The sequence below is a fragment of the Martes martes genome (genome assembly GCF_963455335.1).
Source record: "Martes martes genome assembly, chromosome: 3".
Lineage (NCBI taxonomy): Eukaryota > Metazoa > Chordata > Mammalia > Carnivora > Mustelidae > Martes > Martes martes.
The window spans coordinates 69,328,625-69,348,913 of NC_137890.1; the positions used below are offsets into that span (position 1 = coordinate 69,328,625).

At 38.9% G+C, this 20,289-nt stretch overlaps 1 protein-coding gene across 2 annotated transcripts in view; it reads left to right on the forward strand.

Moving 5' to 3' along the window:
• STARD13 (StAR related lipid transfer domain containing 13) overlaps nt 1-20,289 on the forward strand; it is a 516,117-nt gene that overhangs the window by 253,320 nt on the left and 242,508 nt on the right. The window contains exon 5 of one of the 2 annotated variants that reach the window (XM_080798625.1): nt 9,529-9,585. The exons of the other annotated variant lie outside the window; for it this stretch is intronic. Coding sequence (XP_080654751.1) covers nt 9,529-9,585 — 57 coding nt within the window. The remainder of the gene's footprint in view (nt 1-9,528; nt 9,586-20,289) is intronic. 2 annotated transcript variants of the gene reach the window in all.

Genomic DNA, 20,289 nt, shown 5'->3' on the forward strand with positions numbered 1-20,289 from the left:
ACTGATGAATGAATTAATAAATGCGTACAAGAAAATAATTGCAAATTCAGTCATAATACTCAGTTTGACTCAAGACATTACCTACCATAAATTAGACTTTTGAAATTATCTCCAGTTGCCCCATCTAGTTTACTGTTATCTCAGCTCTTAGCCAGGTCAAAATTCTGGCCTCTATTTTTTGACCATTTCAGGTGAATACCCTTGTCCTCACAACTGCCAGTTCCTCTGGCTTCTGCTCTCCTAATTTTTAGAGCTATTTTACTCTTGAACTCACAGCTCAGGACAGCTATACCAAGTAAGCCTTTGCCTTTTTTTCATCTCCAGAACTTTTCTAATTTTCTACTCTGTGGATATATCCAAGACATGTATCCCTTTCCTTTTTCCAAAGTAAAAATCCAGGATTTGCTGGCATATTGAACACTTGGGCACCAAAGAAACTGAAACGGTTATCAAGCCAGACATGATTTGGAAAGAGGGTTATATATGGTTTTTTGAGTCTCTCTTGTCTGCCATCATTCTGGTTCCATGTGTAAGTCACCTGCCCTCTGGTACAGTTCACTATTTTAGGTCTTCACATGGAGCTATGGGCATTTTTAACTAACTTCCTCTTACCTCAGCACAGCAGACTCTTTGCGGATAGAGTACGGATTAAGCAGACATAAGATATGGGTGCCCTAAGAGATGAAAGGGTTAAAGATTTTGAGGACTACATCCCTGCGGACAACAGTATCATTGACTATCCATTGGGATAGCTCCAATACTTTATATTTCGAGTTGTTATTTTACAATTCAGCTTAGAATATTTTAATATATATCTTTGTGCTAAATCTTATTATTATACTGTTGTATTTATGGGCTTACTGTGCCATAGTACTAACTGGTAGATTTTTAAAGTTCTTTGCAGTTTATTAATCTCAAGTCATTTGATACAAAAATATTTGCTCTCTCAGGCCAATGGAGTCAGCCTACTTGGAAGGAGCATTAAAGTATTGATTAGTCAGTGTTTAATGAGCCATGCCGAGTGGTTTTATGTGATTTGGCTTAGCAGTCTGCCTCCCTGATTCTTGGTTAGGCTGAGAACACTATGGTGCTTTAGCCATTGGTTTAGAAAACTGAAGAGAAGTATTTCCCTGTAATCATTACAACGTGGTAAACAGCTAGGATTAAAGCTGGAGGAAGGGTCATCTAGTTGCAATTATTGCTGTCAGATTCACAGTGTTTTATATGAAGGCAACCTCACTGTTCCTTTCATCTGAAGATGGTCTGTGATTGGACCACATCATGCAAGACCCTGTTCTTCAGGCCTTCAGGATCTTCGCTGTAGAGCCGGGTTAGCCAGCCATGCTGCTCTTCCAGGGCTGATTTATCTTATAGGTGACACATTGAATAGAAGCACAAAGTCAAAGTTTGAATTCCAGCCTCTGTGTTGTCTTGATTTGTCAGGTCGAATTAATCACCTAATGGTGTGCCCTTGGACGAGCTGCTTGCTGTATACATTTAGCTGCCGAAACTGCATCCCCCCCACCACTGGAAGTAATCCTCTAATAAGAAAACAAGCTCACAAAAGACAAAGGTACCAGGCAAGTGGGAGGAAGATAACTAGAAAGAGGATGTGCAGTTTGGTTTTTCAAATGAAGCACTAATGGCAGGTGTGCTGGGTCCAGTGGTGGTTGCCAGAGTCCTCTCAGTGTATAGCATTCCACAGGAACTCAACCCCAGAGCAAGCAGAGAGCCACCCACGTGGCATTTCTTTGGAACATGGGAGAAATAGTATGTGTCTTGTGAAGGAATCTAAATATATTCTGGAAGTTTGATTTCTGGGATTTTTTTTTCATTATTATATTGGAAGATCCACTAGTTGTCACCCACCAGCCCAGACCAGATCTGTTGGGAACTAAACATGCAGAATACTATCTTTGGTTTAATGCTCCAGTGCCACAAAGGGATTGATAAATTGGAAGAGGTTTGGAAAGATCCATAGGAATAATAGTAGGAGAGAATGATTTATGGAGCATACGGAAGGAACAAACCACATGTAGTATAGTGAAGTGGTGGTGAATAGGAAACATGAAGCCAAAAGTATTTGAAGTGTATAAATGCCAACGTGAAGAATTCTATCACATAAAGAGAAAATATTCCCTAGGAGCTAGACATCATGAAATAAAATTAGACAGGTAACTTTAAGTTTTTCACCAAATGTAATAGTAGTATTAATAGCTAATACTTCTTTAAAGATCTGTTTGTTTATGTGAGAGAGGAGAGTGTGAGGTGGGGAGGGGCAGAGGGAGAGGAAGAGAGAGAGGATCTCCAGCAGACTCCCCCTGAGCATGGAGCCCGGTGTGGGGCTCTATCTCACCACCCTGAGATCATGACCTGAGCCAAAATCAAGAGTTGGACACATAACCGACTGAGCCACCCAGACACCCCACTAATACATTTTTATAATTGGGAAAGTAAAGTGATTATATCAATAAACTGTTATCAGTGGAATAACATTTCTCTATAATTTCAAAAAGAATCTAAATTCTAGAGATCAGGTCTAGGCTATGGCCAATTCATGAAGAGCCTCGCTGTTTCCATTCTCTTAAATTATGAACGTTTGGTGTTCTTCCATCCATATGTATTTAGCACTTGTGTGCTAGATGCTGCAGTATGACACTGAACAGAAACAGAGCCCCTGCCCTCCTGGAGCTCATGGTCTACTAGAGGACCAACGATAAACAAATAGCCACCCAGATACACTTAAGATTAGAACTGATGGCAGTGCTTAGTAGGAAAAGACAAAGGATATGCTAAGAGTTGAAAGCATGGACCTTCCCAGTCTGGGAGGGTGGTAGGAGGAGCGACATCTCAGCAGAGGCCGGAGGAAGAGTTACCTGTGGGGAGAGAGGCTGTTGAAAGAGAAGGTGGAAGGGGCAGGAGGCAGCTCTGTGAAAGCTCAGCTACACCAGCAAGCAGGGCACATGTTTCATAACCAGATTCGTTTAACTTGAGACTTGCCCTGCTTGGAAGAAATAAAAATGAAAATGCAGGGCAGTTACCCAAGAGAACCCAGAACTTCAGATAATTCCACTAGGAACATTCTATGCACATGACTTAGTGTCCATAAGCTGTGACACACCGCCTTTATGGTTCTGCAGTGCGGCCTGGCCTTGGGTCTGTGCATTTGCACTAGGGGCTGGGATGGTCTGCATGCTTGTGGAGTTGGATGTGACCACTACTGTACTCTGTGGCCATAGACACGTCTGTCCTCTCTTTGTTGGAAACTGAGAGGCTAAGCCCCATAGAGGGGACAGTTGTGGGAAATTCCTGGGTGGTATTTTGACTTTGGTGTATCATTGTGTAAAACCCTGCAAAAATTAATTTCTTATATTCCAAAAAAGTAATGAATATATTGGAAAGAAGTCTAAAAGGAGATCCTTCATATCATGTAATTGAGGAATTATAATTTATTACAATCTAAAATTCCATGAGTGTTTCCATGTGAGTGATTTTCTGAGGAAGTGATGTGTAATCCCTATGTAGAGGGACACTCCTGGGTCACACCCTTATTGAGAATGAACGTAGGCCAACTCTGAGGCGTTTAACAGGCATTCTGTGGGAGGGGCACATCAAAAAAGTTTAATGAATTAAAAGTTTAACAGAGGCTGGGTTAAACAAAGTTAAACACACTTCCTTACTGCCCAACTGATGAAAGTACTTAATATATTTATAGTAATATAAATTGTAAAACTCTTGTAATAGATACAATATTTGGCATCTCCCAAGCTTATTTTTTTTGGAGAATCCTTTTTTGCCCTTGAAATACACAATCCTCAAAACCAAATATTTCCTGTATACCACTCATATAGGTGACCTAAAATTAGGAAAAAGTCGTTACTATTTTTTGGTTCTAGAATCTGTTGCCACTTCATTGCCTTTGTAATTATATCTACAGTTCTGAGCTGAGCAGAGAAAACCATTCACTGTCTGGACTCAGTCCAGTTTGTTCTTCCATCTTTTCTCCCCAGCGCATGTACTTTCTGCTCTAGCCACACTGAACTTCTCCTTTTCCCTGAACACACCCTCCTTTTCCATACTGTACCTTGTATATTCCCGTCTGCTGGAAAGCCCTTGGTACCCACCTGTTACCTCCGTCTGCTCCTGGCCCCATTTTTGCTTGTCAAGAGTCTGTTTGTTCCTCAAAATCAAGTTCAAGTATCTTCTCTGGGACCTTTGTTCTTTCTTCTGTTAGAACATTTTCACCATTGGGGCACCTGGGTGGCTCAGTGGGTTAAAGCCTCTGCCTTCGGCTCAGGTCATGATCTCATGATCTCAGGGTCCTGGGATCAAGCCCGCGTCGTCGAGTGCTCTGCTCAGCAGGGAGCCTGCTTCCCTTCCTCTCTCTCTCTGCCTGCCTCTCTGTCTACTTGTGATCTCTGTCAAATAAATAAAATCTTAAAAAAAAAAAAAAGCTTTTCTCTAAAAAAAAACCACAAAAACCATTTTCACCATTATATTCTTATTTATCTGTTTCTCTAACCCTTCCCTGCCTTCTGCCTTCCCCTGACTGAGTTTCTTGCTCCAGGAATAACAAACAGAGACAGTGCTCAGGTTTGTATACTGTCTTACCTATCCAGCACACGAAGGAAATATTGATGCTTAGTGCATGAACTTGAATTGTGTGTGCATGCATATGTGTGACGGGGATATTCTCCACATTTTAAATAAAACAAGTCAAACTATAAAAAATCTCACTGACAAGGAGCACAACCCATCTGTCTTTGCATGCATTTATTATTGCACTTACAAAGTATTAAAATTAGTTGTTCTATGAGTCATATGGTAACATTGTCCTTGAGCACAGGAATCTTAGCATATTCATTTTTCATTCTCAGCACTTAGCATAGATCCTGGCATTTAGTAAATGGCCAATAAATGGTGCTTGAATTAAATGGAACTGAATCTTGCTCAACTCCTGGCTGCTACCCCTGCTGATGTAAAGATAAAGACTGTCACAGCAAAGTGACAAAATGTGTGAACTCTGGGATCAAAATGCTTGGTTTCAATCCTAGCCCTTCACCAGCTGTGTGACCTGAACCATTTTATCCTTTGCTTTGTCATCTGTGAAAAGAGGATGTTCATATTGCCCACTTCTGGGACTATTGCTTTCATCTTATCTATATTTATATCTATTTCTGCATCTATTCTATTTATTTTAATTATATAGAGTGTCTGTCCTAAGCCTTCCGAGTGAGGGAACAATTAAGTGCTGTACTATATGAGGGAAAACCTCTACCCTTCTAAATTCTGTTCAGTGTCACATCAGAGATGAGGATCATGTCAATAAAGGAGTTACCTGAGCAAATATGAGGATATAATTTGCATTATGTAATGATTATAATCTGCCCAACCAAAATGATTATAAAGTGATCTTATTTCCCAACTTTTAAACATTGTCATATAACTTTTATGAAAAATTCTGTAAATGTCAGGGGGAAAAGTACTATATTATAGAACATATTTTGTATTTGTACTATTTTACAAAGTGCTTTAAAATATGCATTATCTTATTTGATTCTCATAGGAGCCCTGTAAAGAAAACCAGATCTAGTTTTGCAGTCCAGCTGGGAGATGGTGGACATAAATGACAGTGGACATAGTGCTATACCAAGTATCAAATACACATTTTAAATAATAAGCACAGGCTTTCAGAGCATGAATATTCCTGAGAACCACCGTTGGGGGTAATGATATTTTAGAAGAGGTGGAGTTTCAGATGGGCCTTGGAAGGTAAGATTTAGGCAGGTGTAAAGTGGAAGGAACGGAGGTTGACATGCTTTTGGTACGTTTAGGGTGATGAGCTCACAGGATGGCAGCAGTGGAAGCTCAGTCTGTTCTGGAAGCTGAGTCTGGTGGTCTGCACTAGAGTGTAGAGGGTTTGGAATGCCATGCTGCCCTGCACATTCCCCTAGTTAAACTGCCCACTTCCATGCAGACACCACTGGCTAACATGTTCTGTGAATTCCAAGTATGATAGCCAAGTAAAGTCTGGAGTCACCCACCCCCAGACACCTCCAGCCAGGCACTGGCTTCCCCTCCCATTGAAATAAAACTTCGCTTAACTGCTTCATTCAACAACCAATAACCAACACTGTCACTATTCCAGCACTATAAAAATAGTCATTTAGCCGCTGGAATTTACCGAACATTCCTACCAGAATTTTATTGGCTATTGAGAATTGGTTTTAATAGCAGGATTTTGTTTATTTGGTTTTTAGATGTGTTATTACTGATTTACCCATTCAGTCAATTTCTATTTCCTGTGCTGGGGAGAAAAACTGCCCCCAGCCCTATCCTCTGGGTTCAGGACCAGAAGAGGAAAAAAAAAAAAAAAAGACTTACGTGATAATCATGGAAAGTAATCACATACTTTCCTGCTCTAAGTTAGGATTTTCAATTCTGATATGGATTATTCATGGATATTGTAGAGTCTTCCCAAAAAGTAGGATGCATTCTCATCCTCTGTATGGGGTGGGGGGTGGGGAGGAGGCTAGCATAAGGGTCATAGTGAGAGTGATTTAAATCCTTTGTTAAGATTTCATGTAACCCCAGGAGGCTAATGTAACATTTTTTCTGTTGTCATGCAGAATTACTGGAATTAATATGCATACTAAGAGCCTTAGTACTGACAATTCTGGATAGATAACTTTATTTTTACCTTTCAGAGAAAGCCCAGTATTTTTTACTTGCTGTCCTTAAGTTCACACACATACTTCTGGCTTCAGTCTTTCTTCCCAAATTTCCCCTCATGTCAGAAAGAAGACATAAAGTAAAATTAAATGTTTTTACCAGAAGATGTTTCTTGTTTGCTACCTTAAATCTTTAATGCTGAACTGTTATTTATAACCCATTCCCAGAATAATCTTTTGAGAAAGATTATGCACTAGTTATCGATGAAAATTGAAATGCTTAGAGCTTTTGCTTTATTTTGTTCCAAATCTTCAGGAATAACAACTACAAAAAGATTGTTGTTATTAACAATTAAAAAGTGGCAATGAGAAATAAGTCATGGCAGCAAATTATCATCTAAGAATAAACTGAACCCCTTAGGAGTCTCAGAAGTTTTTCTCATATGCAGAATAACACATAGCATCTTACTGGGCAACCCCCCACAGCACAGTGCATTGTTTCCCAAAGCTCACAGCCCCTTCCTCACAGTGGCCACTTGTCCTGAAACTGTATTCTTGGCCTTTCAGCAACATTTGGTGTTGTTTCCTGGAGGGCCCATGACCTCCCTGGTTGCCATCACAGAGCAGTACCTTGGGACTTCCATCACAGAGCAGTACCTTGGGACTTCCTCTACAACTGCGACACTTCATGGGTTCATTGACTTCTCCCTGTGTTGCCTAAGTGCGGGCACTGGCTCCAGTCTCTACATCAAGGAAGCAGCTCACCTACTTTCAAAGATTTATCCTCCATAAAGACCAAATCTAATCTAACCCTGCACCCACCTGCCTTTTGAATTAGAATCCCCCATTCTTGATTCTGTGTGGTATTGCCTGCAGCAGTAAGTCTTGCTAGCACCTTGCTGGCAACTTGCTCCCTTTCCATCTCCTCCTCAACCCCCACTTCTGGAACATGGGGAAGTCTCCTCTATGTCATAAACTCTGTTAGGACAGCCCTTTTGGTTGTTGTCATTTTTCCTTAAACTTAGATATCCTCAGCACTTAAAGCCTGGCATGTAACTGACATTTGGTAGATGTTGAATGAATGAATGAATGAATGAATGAATGAATATCACCCCATCTGTACCCATTTCAAACCAGCCTAACTCTCCTGTATATCCTGGTAGTCACCTGTGCTGAAAGCTTGGGTGACCATATTATTTATCACCCGCATTGGGTGAAATGAAGCACTATTAATTTTTAGTGTGGAAGGGGCATTGTTATTATCCTGGGAGAACAGTCTTAAATTTGGAAAGTCTTGGGAAAACCTGGTTGACTGCTTAGTCAAATCATCAGCTTTTTTTTTTTTTTTTTTTTTTAAACTTTTTCCTCCTCCTATGTCCCCCTACAGGTCTGCTGCCAAGACATATATCTTGTCTGCTTTTGAGCTTTCCCCTAGCTTGGTCTCCCCTTTGCACCCTCATTCTCTCACTTGCCTGTTTCAAGCCTCACCACATCCAGCCCAGCTACTACTAATAGCCTCTTGACTGGCCTTGTTGATCCCAAAACAGCCTCCGCAGTGTCTGTCTTTGCCCTTTCTATTCCCAGGCTGCCAGATTAATCTTCCTAAGGATCAGCTACAATAATATGATATCCCTTCCCAGAAGAGTTCCATCAGCTCTCTGTTAGCTCTGAAGTAAATGCAGACTTCTGGTTTTCAAAGTTCTCAACCTTGAACTAACCTACATTCATAGGCATACATGTTGGAGACCTGAGCCATGCAAAACAGTATTGGCATCCCCCGGGAGCTTATTAGAACTAAAGACTTTTGGACCCTACCATTAGACCTGTAGAATCAGAATCTACATTTTGGCAGGATTCCTGAGCGATCTGTATACACGTTAAAGTTTGGGAAACACTGCTCTAACTTTAAACTAACTGGGAGGAATCACACTCCCCAAATTTCACTTCCATGCTTTGTTCACACCGGTCTCTTCTTATAGAGTACCTGCTCATACCTTTTCTCCTCATTGGAATTGTATTAATCTTCCAAATGTAGGTATCAGCCACTAGATACCTTACAAAACCTTTACTGAAACAACTATTATCTTTGCAGTCTGTGAACATACCATAGTGTTTCACTTCTACTCTTGCTACTGTCTCACTTACCTTATGTTACAGTTACTAAGTGTCCATACATCTGCATTCCCACTATATGATAAGCCCAATGTAAGCAGGGACTATCTTTTTTTTTTCTTGTGTAAAAGATATATATTATAAAATTTACAATTGTAATCATTTTTAAGCATAAAATTCTATGGCATTTAAATGCATTCATTGCACAACCATCACTCTCCACCTCCAGAAGTTTTTTTACTGTTTCAAGCTGAAACTTATACCCATTAAACATCAACTTCTCATTCTTCTCTCCCTACAAACCACGGCAACTACCATTCTACTTTCCCTCTCCAAATCTGACTGCTCTACATACTGCATATATATAGAATCATACAGTATTTGTCCTTTTGTGCCTGGCTTATTTCACTTAGCATGATGTCTTCAGAGTTTATCTATGTCGCAGCATGTACCAGAATTTTCTTTCTTTTTAAGGCTATATAATATTCCATTGTATATATATACTGCATTTTCTTTATCCACTCATCCATCAATAGGCATTGAGTTGCTTCAACTTTTTGACTATTGTGAATAATACTGCTATGGACATGGGTGTACAAATATCTGTCTGAGTCCCTGCTTTCAGTTGGGTGTACACCCAGAAGTGAAAATTGCTGGGTCATATGGTAATTCTACTCTTAATTTTTTGAGGAACCTCCATACTATTTTCCATAACAGCTTTGCTATTTTATATTCCTATCAACAGTGCACAAGAATTCCAGTTTTCTACATCTTCACGAACACTTGTCTTTTTCTGCGTTGGGTGAGTTTTGTTTTGTTTGTTTTGTTTTGTTTTATACTAGCCATTTGAATGGGATGATTATGAGATGGTATGTCATTGTGGTTTTGATTTGCATTTCCCTAATGATTAGTGATGTTGACCATCTTTCCATGTGCTTATTGGCCATTTGGATTTCTTCTTTGGAGAAATGTCTGTTCAAGTCTTTTGCCCATTTTCAATCAGGTTGTTTGTTTTTTGTTGTTGTTGAGTTGGAGGTTGCTATGTATATTCTGGGTATTAATTCCTTATCAGATATGTGATTTGCACATATTTTCCCCACTATGTATGTTGCCTCTTCACTCTGTTGTTAGTGTCCTTTGATATAGGAACTGTTTCTATATCCCCACCATAGTGTCTTCAAGTGGTGTCTGGTCAATATTTGTATTTGTTCAATATTGCTCAATATTTGTTCTTAAATGATGCTTAACTAATGATATATCACCTTAAATTTATGATAAAATCTAACTAAATATAAATTAACTTTGCTTTAAAGTTATTTGGGATAAATCCAATGGGATTGAGGTACTTCAAATATAATTGTGAACATTTTCAGGATTAAACTCTGCTAAGATATATAAAGAAGGCTTCAAAACATTATACTGAAAATTACCCTTCACTGTCCCTAGATTTAGAATTTTGACAACTTCCACAGGGAGGTTTTGAAAGTTAATTGTTCTTATATGACAAGAAGAGATGAGAAATTATTTGTGGGACAATCAGATGAAAGTTTAAATTCTTATGTTTGGCTAGGGGTTGTCCCATGATCAAAGACAGATGGGAAATAGAAAGTAACTCTGAAAGAATGAATTTTCAGGGAAGTAAAGATGTTTATAAAAATTCTGAATGTTCTCTAAAGCGTGACTCCTGTTGGTCTTGCTGGAATCAGATGCATCATTAATATGACAGTAGTGAATTTAAAAAGCTAGTGGGTATTTGTAGGATGGTTAAATGAAAGAGATAATCAGTTCTTCATTATTTCTGAACTGCATTACCTGGCTAATTTATAAGCCAAGAAAGCTACTAATAATAGCTCTATTAATAATTCTGATTATCTTACTTCCTCACATTCTGGTCTTTCTGCTCTGTGATTAATTTTTAGTTGAAAAACTTTCTACCACAAATTATCTTTAGGCTATAGAGTCACATTAGTTGTTTAGTGCTATGATCATGTGCCCTCTGTAGACAGCTTAGTGGAAATTCTGATTGTTCTGGTTGGTTCACATTTGAAAGGGTTACATAAAACTTTTTTGAGTAACTAACACAGCCTCCCAACAAAGAGTTAGTTGATTTTTTACAATAAAAGGTCAAGCAAGAAAAAGTCATTTAGAAGGCAGAAGAGATTGCCTTCCTGGGATCATTTTTATTCTGAATTACAAAACAACTTCAAAGGCATGAGTCAAGCACTTAGTATTTCTGGTGCAAAACATTATTTCTGGTGCAAAACTGCTGAACAACTGTAGTTCAATGACAAGATCTCTACTGGATTATCATAAATGAGAGCTAATAATGGCCCATTCGTGTACATATGTAAATGTATTTAAAGGGTATGTGTGGGTAGTTAACCAGGGTCATACCTGGCTTTCATTTTAACTCTATTTTCTCTGTTTACTCAACCCCTGACTTTGTGATGAATGATCCATTTGGAACAAACTTTTTGTGTCCTCTCAGATATGTAAAGGTTACACATTTCCCCCAACTGCTTAATTTAATGCTTTAAACATTTTCCCCCGACTATTCTTGACTCATTCACTTATCTGTGCTCTGAAGTGATTTGTCTGATTGTTTACATTAAAAGAGGTTAACAGGAATAGAGAGTCAAAGCCAGGAATATATGGACCTTTCTGACTTTGATTAGTTCTAACTTAAGTCTAAAGTGTGGCAGGTGTTTCTGAAACAAGATGTATTGTTTTAAGGCTCTTTGAGCCTTAGTTGGAATTTCAACAAATCCATTTTGTGACCACCTTTCCTAGTTTCAGTTCTGGAAAACAACAACAACAACAATAGGTATTATACAAACAACTTAAGTTAAAACGGAGAAGTTCATGTGTTGAGTATCAAACATGTACCTGAAATCATATAGTTTTAGAAAAGGAGGGGCACCTGGGTGGCTCAGTGTGTTAAAGCCTCGGGCTTCAGCTCGGGTCATGATCCCAGGGTCCTGGGATTGAGCCCTGCATCAGGCTCTCTGCTTGGCAGGAAGCCTGCTTCCTCCTCTCTCTCTGTCTGCTTGTGATCTCTGTCTGTCAAAAAATAAATAAAATCTTAAAAAAAAAAAGAAAAAAGAAAAGGGATCTCAGAGGGTACCTGTTCTGTTTCTCTCACTTTACAACTGAAGTAAATGAACCCAGTGATGTTAAGGGACTGACCTAATATTATACAGCTCACTAAGGGCAGCACTAGGATGAGACTCAGGGACTGGGAGGCATCATAGCTCAGTGTCCTCACTATTATGTATCATCTTCCTTCAGTTAATCCTTCTGATAAGCACTCTATTAATCAATTCTCACCTTTTTAATTAGAGTAAACCATGTGTATTGATGTAATCAACAAGTTGTTCCTTTATTAAACACTGAAATTTTTCTTGTCCTAACCTTTCTACTGAAAGAAGAATGCTAAAATAGCAAGTATTTTTGGCAAAGTAACAAAATGCTATCCAATGTGAAATCCTGATACAATTGATATCCAGAATGGTTGATATCTACATACAAAGACTGAGAGAGCATAGGCTTTCTTAACAGTTTTTCAGAAAGGATACAGTATTAACAGATATTTAAGCAAAGCAGATGTGGAAAGAAAAAAAGAGCTGATCTTTTGTGTACAGTATGCTTTCAGGTGCTAGTGAGGATGAAAATAGACAAGACAGCCTTATAGAATTCCTCTTTGCTGCGAGGGTAGCAGCGTTGACAATGAAGAAGGAAAGAACTGAGAGTTAATGAAGTCCTTCCTCCTATTAGGAGTTATGTTAACATGTTTTATACCAGTTTATTTAAAAATGGCACCAATTGATCCTAAACTTTGAGATAGATTTTAGATGAAACTAATTATTAGCACTTTAGTTAAAATGTACTGAATTGGGTGCCTAAGTGGCTCAGTTGGTTAAGCATCTGCCTTTGGCTCAATTCATGATCCCAGGGTCCTGGGACTGAGTCCCACATCGGGCTCACCACTTGGTGGGGAGTCTACTTCTACCTCTACCCTTCTCCCTTGCTTGTGTGCTCTCTGTCTCTTTCGAGTAAATAAATAAAATCTTGAAAAAAAAAAAAAAGAAGGAAAGAAAATGTACTGACTTAAAGCAGGGCAACATTCAGAAGGGCTCATTTTGTCCTGCATATGAATTCTATGCAAAAACCCAGGTAATCTCTTACATTATAACTAAACATTAAAAGAAGTCCTATGACATTAAAAAAAAAAAAATGGTACTAAGAGGTTGTCTCTGTATGTTAGTTTCCTATTGCTGAGACTAGTGTGTCAAACTATTCCCTACTGCCCAAATCCAGCTGAACATGGAAAGGGTATGACAAGATTAAAATTCAGCCTAACTATTGGGAAATTTTACTGTATTTAACTAACTTATTAATTAATTAAATTAGCAAATTTTACTGTATATTAATTGCTTGCTGTCTTTCTGAAGCTAATTGTGCTGTGCTATCAGTGTCTCCTATTCCCCAAACTCAGCTAAGAATGAAAGATGGAGCCAAGATTCAGCACAATTGGCTCATAAATACAAAACTAATTTCCTCTTCTAGAAGTATCAAAAGTGGTAAATATAATTATAACCAATTACTATACAAGAGCTCATAGTGATAGGTAGTTACAGGTGCCTGTTCTAAATGCTTTATAAATTTGGCCTTATTTAGTATTCACAACAGTCTGGTGAAGTAAAGTACTTGTTTTCCCCATTTTACAGGTGAGATGCAGAGAAGCTGTAACTTGTTCTAGAAAGTGACAGAGCTAGTCTAGAAAAGATAAAGGCCATGAGCAATCTGCTTATGTACATTATCCTGCAGCTTACATTCATTTGTAGTAATCGAAGCTATCATGATAGTTTATCTTTTGAGTACAAAATCAGAAATATCTGGAGAATTTAAAAGATTATGAATCTATTGATATTTCTTGAGTTACTCGACAAATATTTACTGAGGACCAGCTGTGTACTAAAACCAAGGATTCTCTATTCATTAATGATATGTAGCTCCCAAAACAAAGGAGATTTTTTTCTTCCAACTGCCTTCAGAACAAAATTTACCTAAAATATATACAATGTATGTCTATGGGTATGAACATAGACACACATTCTTTAAACAAAGAGAAAGGGACCTTTCAGATACTTCTTCGTTTACAAGCCTAAAACAAGTGGTAGTTCATTGGAAGACATTTATATTCCCAGGCTATGTTCAGTTTGTCTTGAACTACTAGCTCTGTTTCCCAACTTTGTTCAAGACAGCTAAAAATTAGTATTCATTAGAAAAGGCTCTTGAGGTACCTGGGTGGCTCAGTTGGTTATGCGTCAGACTTTTGATTTCGGTTCAGGTCATGATCTCAGGGTGCAGGATGGAGGCCCATGTTGGGCTCTGGTTCAGCACTGAGTCTGCTTCTCCCTCTCCCTCTGCTCCTCCCCCAGCTCATGTCTCTCTCTCTCTCAAAAATAAATAAATAAATAAATAAATAAATAAATAAATAACATCTGAAGGAAGGAAGGGAGGGGGAGAAGGAGGGAGTGAGGGGAAAGTTTCTTGACTTACATGCAAGTTTTGGGTTTTTTGGGGAGGGGGCATTTATATATATATTTTTGGTAGCCACCACAAGGTGCACTGAAATGGAATAAAGTTGACAATTTTCAAGACATTTGAAGGAAGAAAATCTCAGTAAGAGAAATAACCATTTTCATGGAAAAGACCAAATTTAGTTTGGCTGTGAAGATGGAGAAGTAGGTAGGCTTTCCGCTGTGTCAGCACACAAAACAAACACCTACAGAGGCCACTGCTAAATGTCTCCATGCTTTGAAAGCTGAGAACCTCAAGTGGGAGAAAGTACTTCTGAACTGGTGTCTGAGATGCCCCGTGAGACGAAATAGAAATAAAGATATTATCTCACTTGAAAGGTTGTCAGATAAATACAGAACAACACAATTACAAATATTGCATGGAACACACTTCAACTAAAAAATGATTTGTTGTTTATCTGAAATTCAAATTTAACTGGGAAGCCTGCATTCTTATTTGCCGACTCTGGCAGCCTTACTGACTTCCCAAGCCTTACTCTGGCTCCTGGCTCCTGGTGGCTTTTGTTGTCTTGGTCAGAGATTCCAGGAGGAGATGTTTGTGGTGATGGGAAAAGTTGGACTGGGATGGTGTCTCGAACAGGGAAGGCCCCAGAAGGCCCCGAAGTCAGAAGCTGGAAACTCCTGCCTATAAAAGTCCTTGGAAGACACATTAAGTGTTAGACTGCCTCCTCATAACGCCTCTCTCGACCCTGGGATTAGTTGGCCTGCCTTCCTGTCCACAGCCACCCCCTTCTTTCTGTTCAGGATGGCTCTTAGTCTCAATTTTTTTCTAGTCTGCACTCTTGTGGGAGACTGTTCATGGCACAGGGTCCAGGGTCTTTGTACCTACACTGCTCTCTCTGGCATCAAGCACAGAGCCCAGGACATAGTAGAGGGCCAGCAAATGTTTACTAAAGTGGAGGTTCTCACACCTCTTTGTCATTATTGATGTTCTCTTGCTAATAATGGTAAGGAGGAAACTCACATAAAATCATTCCCTCCTAAGTCCTCGTTTTTTCTCTCTATTTTTAAAAGTTAGTAAGGAAAGATGGAATTGCACAATACCATTGTATCATGTGCCCAACATGGTGTCTGGAATATAGGATGTAAACTAATTGTTGAGTGAGTGAGTGAGTGAATGAATGCAAATTACGATATTTGAGTACAAAGAGGGCTGGCGTAAGTTTGATCTGCATTTTGTAGAAATAACCTTCCACTGAAATAACCTTCCACTGAAAGAGCTTTTCTGTATATTAGATGCTGGGCCAGAATGGGAGAAGGGGATGGTTAGATGTTACTGGGCTTGGGACATATCAAGAAGAGTTGGTGGAGGAGTGCCTTGAGGAAGTGGGGAGAGGGATTACTCATAGGGTTCACTCCCCTAAGATAAGAAGTGTTTGAAGTAGGAGGAGAGACTGGGGACAGAGGCAGGACCAAACAATAGTGATAGAAGGAGGAAGGGGAAGGAAATCACAAACCCTGTTATCAGAAAGGGGAGGAGAGTTCCTACAGCTACTGGGTCCTCTGGGCCCTTTTCCCCAGTGGCCATATTTCTGAAAGTGATAGATCTAAATCAATATGCGTTAGTTAGGGACAACCCGCAGTCAGAGAGGTTACTAAATTCTTACTTCTGCATAAAACATCAAACCCTCTTAAATGTAATTCAATTTGAAATACTTATCACATTCCAATGGAATCTTTGATTCAGGCACGATAAAAACACTGTGATTCACAACTGAGTTTTCTCCTGAATCTTCTCTAACTAGTTTACACTATACAATAAGGTAAAGGCATATCAGATAGGTAGGTCATTGCCATTTTATCTTGGGATATTTTCGCACCAAGATAAAGGCAGACATAGAACAGGTTGAAGTGAATTTAACAATACCACACTCAAGATTGAAGCAAATGGATATTAAACCATAAAGAATGGCTTTTAGTACTTGAAAAAGTTTTATTGTTGTTTTTACTAGTTTAAAAAAAAAAAAGTTGTTGTCCTTCCTTTTTTTTTAACAGCTGCTCACCTTTGGGAAGTGACAGTTTCCATCTTTTCTTCTCTGTTGCCATTAACCAGAACACAGCTAGCTCTCCTGGACTGAATTTAATTGAAGCCAGCTTAGATATGGCATTGATTAACTGTTTAAGGCAGAGAACTGTCTTCAGGTTTCAAAACTCTGCTTAAAGTTGTTGCCCACATACATGCCTTATGAGAAATAAATTAAAAGAAGATTCAGAAACAGCTGGAAACATTCTTTTTCATGTCTAACATACGTTTTGTAAAATAAAAATGGTAAAAGAGTTAAGTCATTTGGACTATGATATATCACATCGCTGACTTGATGAAAATTCTGTTTCCCTTTTTCTTGATATAGTATCTACATAGTGACAGAAGGGTGATGAGTGTTCATTGCCGTTAATGCTGTCGTTAATCATTTTGCTATATACTTATTTTAATGTATTTTTAAGGCAAACTTGGACTAACTGGATACTTACACAGTACTCTTTTATAGGACATGGACAACTTCTGTCATAACCTCTAAAAATCCTTCATAAAAAATAAACTTTTAGCTCAAATTCAAAAGGTTAGCTTTCATAACAGTTCATCTTTGAACCCCCAGCAATAGGCTCCTTTCACTAAATGTTGATATAATATCCGGCCTATCAAGAGAAATCAGTGTATAATGCTTATGAAAGGCATAGAACTGTGCAAATGTGCTGTTTTATAAGGCATTAATCCAGAGATCCAATAATCTGTACAGTGAACTTTATCTTGACAGGTAAATCAACCCACTGCTAAGTAAAACAGCCAGACAATACCATCCTTGTTGTGAACTGCAGGTGTTTCAGAAGCTGGGTGAACGTGGGAGAAACCTCACAGCCCCAGATGGCAGGAGTGAATGGTGGTGAAGGAAGCAAAGCTTGGTGAGTTGGTTAGGCAGGTGCTTGGGACACTTAAAGGAGAAAATAGAAATAAAAAATCAAAAGCAGGTGCCTGCTTAGGTTTTATGGCTTTACTAGAAATAATGAGAGAGTTAACATTAGGAACATGGATTAAAAGAGTTCTTTCTAAGAAATCTTGGTTTGGAAGAATGAATTAATGTTTTGGAAATAGCCCTGCTCTTGAGGTTAATTGTGTCCAGATTAATTACAGGGAAATCCTGTTAAATCTAAGAACAAACATATTTATCAGCCTCAGAAGTATTTATTAAATCCCTCCAGCGTCAGTGACAGAGTTCTGTCCTCTGTCCTGCCTTTTTAAAGCAAATCATATAATCTCAGGAAACATTATTTACCAGAATTTTTAACAGTTGTAGCCAAGTGATATATATGTGCATTTAATTCACTTACAGAGCCAAGTTTAAGCTATCTGTACCTATGATACCGCACATAGGGAGAATAAACTTCCAACTAATAGTATGAAGAAAATATTTGCTTAAAATAAAAGAACCAATGGGTGAAGATTGTGTCACACCAATATCTCAATGAAAGCTTCTTTAAAAACATGAAAGTGGAAAAATAAAACCATTAAAGAGAAATTAGGAAAATAACAAAGAATTTGTGAGTGGGAATAGTTAATGTCACCAATGAAAATGATTATGTTTTATAGTTCTATCAAGAAAAGTTTACTGAATGGAGAGTAGAGAAAGCAACATGCTTTCCTGGTCAGACATCTGACCTGCTACGAATTTATGGTTCATGAATGAGGGTTCCAGAGAGCTTGATGGATTCTGTAAGGTACTGAAAGCTGAGGGATTGCATTTTGTGTTTGGTTTGCCCATGATTCATCTACAAAGCCCGTTTGAATAAATACACAGCATTTCTGCTGCTAGAAAATCTTTTGGTTTCCACCACCTAAGGGTCCAGTGGGAAGAATCTCTAGCCTTGCCACCTTGCTTTCACCTCCCTGTCAGGGCTCTCTCCTCCAGCCCCGACTGCTCTCATGTGGGATACCGAGTCCTTCAAATGTAGTTTAACCTATAACAGGGAAATGGAATGATGGGACACCAGCTGGGCATTGCTGATGTGCATCAGAATTACAGTGTGATATTGCTTCATGCCCTTTGCCCAAATGAAAGGTGCTGAATGATACCTTTCCCAATTCTGGTTACTCTGTCTCTAGATTCCCCAATTTGAATTCTGTGAGGGTATGGATTTTTTGTTTGGTCCAGCACCTCAGCCCCTCCTTTTCCTTCACTCCCCATTTCCGTCTCTTCAAGGGGATAAGGGTCCTTTCCTCCTTGAGGCTCAGATGAGCCTAAATCAGTTGTTTTTGTGATTACCTCCTGCTATCATGAAAGGTGACCAACTGCCTCTTACTCTGGAGTTTTTGCCTCCAGGTTAAATTCTAGGGTGTTCTGTTCTTGCCACACTACCTTGGTATGTGGTATTGGAGCCCTTCTTTGGTTCCTTCTGGTTTTGTTTAGCTGCTACCTTTCTGCTCTTATGCACATCCTCCAGTTTTTCTTTTTTTTTCTTTTTCTTTTTTTAACTGTTACTCTCTTCTCCTTTTAAACCACACACACTTTACCCACAAGAAAGCTACATTTCCCCCTAGATGAGATATTACTGATTTTTTTTTTTGTTTTACAGTACTATATTCCTAGTCAGAGAGTCCCAAAAAGTTTATGTGTTAAATTAACAGTATCCTCTTACATATTAAAATGAATCCACTTCTTTTCTATTGTACATTTAAGATAGTGATAACTTTCTTAACTATCTACATTTATACATATCTTAATATAGAAAACCTTAGCTTCCAACCCTGGTTTGGGTAAAGGGAGGGAGTTAATTTATGACCAGATTAACTTTCTCCATTGTAAAAATGCAGAATTTGGAGGGGAAAAAACCCCAAGTAATATTTTAAATTAATCTGCAGGGTTAAATACTTGAAAATAGTTAATAATTTTAACCCATAACTTATTACTATTATTTTCTGTCATTCTTGGTTATTTTATCATTTGTAACTTAGGACATGTTTGTATGCATATCTACTCATGTCTGTCTAGTGGCTTGATGCAAAATATTTTAACATTTAAGTGGGTAACGAACACGTGGACACACTCATCTTCCCTAGCCCACTCTTCAGGCCCAATTTCCAGTTTTTTTCATTCAATAAATACATAGTGAGTACTCACCATGTGTTGGGCACCATATTCCAGACTGGGGATAGAGAAATTAAAACCTTACTCCCTGTCTTCAAGGGGGTCATGATCCAACAGAGGAGTGAAGCAGTTACTCTCTGTAGTTTAGGGAGATCTATTGAGAGGAAGAGCCAGTGTGTTCCTGGTGGGAGGAACAAGTACAAAGGTACTGAGGCAAAAGAGGGTGCGATGCATTCAAGGAACTGCCAGTTTCTCTGTTTTCTTTGGGAAGCATCAGGCAAGTGTTGATGCCAAGAGCAAGAGGGAAAAGCGTGCATGGCAGATGGCAAGTACCTAGAATATGTAAGCTCAAAGAGACAGAAAGTAGAATAGAGGTCACCAGGGACTGTGGGCAGGAGGGAGAAGAAATAAACACAGTTTTTTTGTTGAGGATGAAGAATGTTAGATACAGATGATTGTGACATTTATGCAACACTGTGAATGTGATTAATGTCACCAAATAATATACAATAGATAGTTGAATGATAAATATTATGTATATATTGCCACAGTAAAAACAGTTATTTTGAGAGTGTATGGCTTTGCAGAGAATGGGGGGGTGGCGTTGAGACAGCCACAGTGGAGAATAGGAATGAGAGCCAGAGACATGGCATGAACATGCTAGCAGCTCTCAGTCCATCAGCGTTGTGTCACCTGTCCATGTGGTTCTGCGATTTCAGCCACCCTGTGGTGACCTGGAAGGAAGAGTGGATATCGGGCTTTTGTCAGACAGGCGTGGGAGAGCTAGAAACTAAAACAGCTGTGTGTGTGTGTGTGAGTGTG